This window comes from Lolium rigidum, chromosome 1 (genome assembly GCF_022539505.1).
Source record: "Lolium rigidum isolate FL_2022 chromosome 1, APGP_CSIRO_Lrig_0.1, whole genome shotgun sequence".
NCBI lineage: Eukaryota > Viridiplantae > Streptophyta > Magnoliopsida > Poales > Poaceae > Lolium > Lolium rigidum.
The window spans coordinates 84916268-84921841 of record NC_061508.1 but is presented as its reverse complement, the minus strand read 5'-3'; the positions used below and the strand labels follow the sequence as shown (position 1 = coordinate 84921841).

The 5574-nt window shown below is 45.5% G+C and overlaps 1 protein-coding gene across 1 annotated transcript; it reads right to left on the bottom strand.

Moving 5' to 3' along the window:
• Nucleotides 1-810: 810 nt before the first annotated feature.
• On the bottom strand, nucleotides 811-4043 carry LOC124676841. Its single transcript, XM_047212867.1, has 7 exons — nucleotides 3843-4043; nucleotides 3645-3731; nucleotides 3300-3530; nucleotides 1639-1803; nucleotides 1485-1538; nucleotides 1260-1406; nucleotides 811-1188 (listed from the first exon to the last, which is right to left on the bottom strand). The coding sequence occupies exons 1-7, from the start codon at nucleotides 4041-4043 to the stop codon at nucleotides 811-813; spliced, it is 1263 nt and encodes a 420-aa protein (XP_047068823.1).
• Nucleotides 4044-5574: the final 1531 nt, after the last annotated feature.

The window sequence follows — 5574 nt, the reverse complement described above, 5'->3', positions numbered from 1 at the left end:
TGCGAGGGACACAAAGAAGAAGAACACTACGAGGGTGTGTCGAGGTCGATGTGTCGGAGTATTGTCGGAGTCGACGTCTGTCTAGTGTCAAACTCGAGTAGGAATAATGTCGAAGTAGTGTCAGAGGCCAAGTGTATCTAATGTCGAAATCAAAATGTTAAACTCTCACAAATGCATAACTAGGAATTAAAAAGTGGAGTTCAGTCATCGTAAGAAGATCGATTTTGTCTAAAAAGGATTATAATATCCCAGCGATGATGTAATTGTCAATGATTCTTAACTGATTGTCCCACTGTCTTGTACTCAGTTCAGCATCATGCATGCACGTGCCTGCTGTCTCCCTTGTTGCTTAGCTAACTTTTCGATAATGTAATAAAGTTTAAGTATTACACCGGTCTCTACATAACTTAGATAGTTGCTTAGCCAACTATCTAAGCAAACAGGTTGAATTATCTGCTTGAGTGACTCCTACCAAACAACCACATGTACAGATAGTTTTAAGTACGCACCTATTGAAGCCTATCACGAGATGAAATATGAACTGCAGAATTACTGAAGTGTACTGTAGTTAAAAAAGAGGAGACACAGTCAATCCAGAAGGGCGCTACTCCGTAAATGGACTGCACAGAACAACGGGTACACCTCAAAATTTACAGATTCCTCTCAAGTGCTTCTTATGCATCCAGGAGTTAAAGATCTAAGGACTAACAATCATATCCTACTAGAATCTACTAGTATCACAAAAGGATTTTACTAACAAACAAACAAACAAAACCAACAAACAAACAGCAAAAGCCCAAAAATGTCAGCTCAGGGGCATTTCACGTTTCTCCCTGGCCCTCCATAGTAGAAGTATGTGCCCCAGTAGCTGTTGAACCCTCCGTGGATGTCGTAGCACCCGGGATGGTCAGCGAGGAGCTTCAGGTTGGACGCCCGGATGATGCTGTTGTCCCAGTCCACCACCTGCAGGTTCCGGAAGTAGGCGGCGCGGTCGAACCCCTCGCCGGGGAAGTGCCCGCTGCCCATCTGCGTCGCCGTGTGAGATCCCGTCGGCCTTGCATTGAAGATCTCGCCGCCGAACTGCACCATCCTCGCGTGGTGTGCCAGGTGGGTGAACAGGCCCGACGGCCAGTAGCCCACGACGACACCTGGGCCGAGCTCCAGCCACCAATGCCCGTGCTTGGGATCCTGAGTAGGACCGATGATCAGAATGCATTAGTTTTGAAAAAATGCAGTAAGTTTGGAATTGCCAGTTATACCTTCCATATCATCAGAGTAATGTCGAACTGCCTGCCGTTGTACACCGATTCTGGCGTGATAGCTGCGCCGATGGCGATCTTGTTGGTCGTTTGGACGAAGCCGCGACAGTTGTGGTTGTAGCACCCGGTCTCTTGATACGCATCAGTCTGCAAATGGTACATTTTCCTTTGTTATGCAAAAAATGTAGAGAACAATGGTGGTTTTTTGTTTGTAGAAACACTTACTGTCCAGTAAGTGAAGAACCTGGCATTACTGTCCCCATACAGCTCAGGGCTTACCTGAAAATGTTGCAACAATATTTACATATTTCTGTAGGTAACAGGTTGGTTCATGAATCTGTTCTAAGATGGATGGAATTTTCTTTCTTCATGCATGTACCTGCCATCCAGCTTCAATGGTGTTGAGATCATTGCCGAAGGAGCCAGAGAGGACCCAGATCTGTGACAGGCTGAACTCAGAGGGGTCACCTATCCTGGGTGACCACACATTAACACTAGCTCTGGCCCCATAGTATTTCTCAGAATTCACATATCCAACTGCATGCTGTAGCCAAAACAAAACTATCTTGATGTAAAATCCAACCATGATTTTTCCAGCTAGATAGATTTTTCACTAACTAGATAGGTCAAACATTTCTCTTAGGATAGTGAAGTAGCAACTATGCTAATCTAATTGAGTGGATGTAAGACAAAGCAACTAAGTTACTTTACTGGCTTAGTCAAGGAGCTCATCATTCAAGAAGAGTTAATTTCTCAGTTTAAGTTACTTAAGCTTCTGCACATGTACAAATAGTAATATTTACTCATTCCAAAGCACATAGGCTCTGTTCTTCTGTGTCTTTTCAGCATCTCTTCTCCGGAGATTAAGCTCCGTGGTAAACTCAATGAAGGTACTGTGTCAACTCGATATTTGAGAGATTCTTTTCTATGTAAATAAGCTCCACAGTTGTCCAAGAAAAACATTAGCCTTCATCCTAACTGTACTGGCAGTAAAATAAAAATAAGTAAAGAAAAGAAGATCAAATCTGTAACTCGGACGAACGGTTAACAGTATGTGTCCAAGTGTCCAATTTTTCACAAAACAACAATGGCTGGTTTATTTATATTATGTAAACATGTGGTTCCTTGGAATCAGTTCCCTTATCTGTATAACTATAACTCTTTCGTGTGCACCAAAACTCGAGTTTGAGGGCTTTGTGCCATTGTGTTCACAGAAAGTATGCCAGAGATCTTACTTCAACCACCGATGTCAAAAACTTGCAGTAGTACATGATTTAGCAGATACTCTACTCCAGAACCAAGATGAGACGCACATGCTGCCACTTGAAACCGTACCAGACAGAAGTCTGATCACTGTCCTTTCTGAAATATTCCAATGGCTAAGTCGGTAGTCAAGCAGAGGAGATCTAAACTGCAAGATGTTAGCTGTCTCACTGGATCTAAAAAATGTTGGCCTACAGATATGAACAAATTCATCCAGTGATCCTAGTAGCAAAGTAAATAAAATTGTGATCTGGATTTTTCCCTACTGAAGCTTCTATAGGCTCGTGCAAATAGTAACTGTCTAACTGGTGTTAATCTTATCCTTCTTCCCGAGTACAGGCTTCTCTTTTGTAGTTTTTCTAGGTCACTTGAGGTAGTACATATTACTAGTACTAGTAGACTACAGAGGTAATTTTTGTTGCTACTTGTGGTTTGCTCCGATGATTCTTGAGGTAATTTGATCTGTGTCAGTAAAGAGCTGCTGTCGTCATAGGTGTTCGAGTAGTGATAACTGAACACCTAACCCTGGAAAATAAAACCCATATTTACACTAACAAGAGTTATACATGTCATTGCCAACAGTAATTTTAAAGTGTTAATATGCCAGCAATTAGTTACTTTTTTTGGATGAGCAATTAGTCACTTTTTCAGATGAGCAATGTCAGCAATTAGTTAATCTAGTATGACATATAGTAGGAGTATTATAACTGCAGATTTGTTCCTCATGTTTTATCCATCGGAAGGGGAGGGAAGAGACGTTGTGCAAAGTAACCAAACCTCATGCCCACTGCTGGTGGAATCACGCCGAGTACTCCGGCGTGCCAGCTTCTTGCCGTACCTCCTGAGGGAGCTGGCCCTGAGCAGATCTCTTTCCGTCGTCCGCCGCATTGCCACCGTCCCTTCCGGGCAAGCCTCGCCTGTGGCATGCCACGCCTGCACCACCACCGCACCCGCGCTGCTCTCTCCGGGAATGGTAGAGTTGTAGTTCTTGGGCCTCTCCGGTGGATCCTAGTTAAGCATTACGGAACCTCTTAGCAATTCTATTGACAGTAGACAAAATATTTGGCTGGTAACTAAAGCAGCACACGACATTGTGAGTAAAGACTAAGAATCTGCTTTTACCAGAGGCTTTTGTCCCCTGAGCTTTGGGTGGTCAAATGCAGGCTGGAGGTGAGACGGGACGCAGTCAATGAAATCGCCATCTGGGCTCTGCAAAAGCAAAAGAAACATGTAAACAGATTACAATCTTTAACCCAAGAACATACAGATGGAGAAAAGAATGTAGTGCACTGAAGTATTAGTTCAGCTACAGATGGTGACCTCAATAGTCTTGACAGAAGGCTTGTTGAGCTTGTTGAGGAGAGCCCTGATCCTCCTCTGCTTGAGCCCTGGCCTCAGCGTCGCGGTAGCGGTGGCATTGCCGCCGGTTCTGTGCCCGGAGGTGGCCGATGCGGAAGCAGAAGAGAGGGAGAAGAATACGAGCAAGAGGAGCAAGGCAACAAAGTGGAAGCTACAAGCCATTCTTCCACTGCTTGTCCGCTTGTGAATCTATCTATCTAGCCACACTCACTCTCACACTTAAGTGAGGATGGATAGTAGTAGTAATAGCATGTCGTTGTCTTCTTCCTCCTCCCTTCTCCCCCACAGCCTTTGAAGTGATCAATCGCTTCAACAGCTTGTTGTTAACTACTCGGACGACTATAGGCATGCTAGCTAGTACCAGACGATATCAGTGAGTGAGTGAGCGAGACCATTTTCCGTGGTTTTCTGTGTCTAATTTGAAAACTTCTATGGACCGCCCGGCAAAGATGGAGCCGATCGAAGTTCCCAAAGTTAGGTGGCTATTTATTTTATGGGTGGCCATGAAACCCTGTATTGCCAACAAAGCGTTCAGGGAAAGCAAGGATGGGGGGCCTTGGGGTGCAGCCGTGCAGGGGAGCCGCTGGACAAGGACGAGCCCAGCTTATTTACTGACTACTGCCACTACTCCACTAGCACGTCAGTGTTCAAAACCATCGCAGCAGCAACGCTTCCCTCGGGTTCCAGGTCCATAAAGTTTTTCTTTTCTTTTGCGGGAGACAGGTCCATAAAGATTTTGACCACACAAAACCTAAGGATTTCGCGTGATCTCCGTCGTTCCGATTGGATTTTGGACCAATCTAGCTGAACATCGTTGGCTGGTGCCGCTGGTCACCACACTGACAGAGATCAAGGGCGAAGGACGGAATGGTCCATTCATCCCCGAGCTAGTAACTGATAATAATTTTAACTGGAGTAGTACAGAAAATGAAGAGCTCACCTGGCCTATGACAAAAAACTACCATAATTGAGGCAATCGTGTCACATAACTACCAAACGTGTTCGTTTTGCCACATGACTACCACTATTGGGACATGTTCGTGACAAAGAGTACTAATTGTATTACTTAGACATGTTAAACCATTTTCTGACTATTCTGGTCTACTTGTCCGAACTACGTGGCAGGTGAAAACCTATCTGTTAGTTTTATTTTGCAAAAATAGCCTCAAAATATTATTCTATCACACCCAGATCCAATCCAACGCGTGCGAGGTTAGCCGCCGCCGCACGCAGGTGAGGTAGTCGATCAATGCGACGGTGGCTCCATGTCAAGCATCGCTGTCGTGCTCCTTCTACAAATCCCTGTCGCGAGCGTCCCCTCGATCTATCCACCGCGCTCATTCACGAGCTCATCGTCAGGAGTAAATGACAAAAAACTACCACAATTGTGCCATAGATGACGCGGAACTACCAAGTGGGACACGATTGTCACATGACTACCATGTTTGGGGCACGCTTGCGACGCGGAGCACTGATTCAACGGATCAACCGTGCTAACCATTTTTGTGGCAGCCTTGGCCCACTGTCAGAGCGGACGTGGCGTCCAGTCGACGGACGGCCGTTAGGGCTCGCGTTAGGGCAACTTCTGGTTGAATTTCCCCCAAATCGAACAGAAATGGAAGACGGAGGAGGCGGCGGCGAATGGTTCGGCGACCCAGGCGTGCACGGTGAATCTCCGGTGTATGGCGCCTCC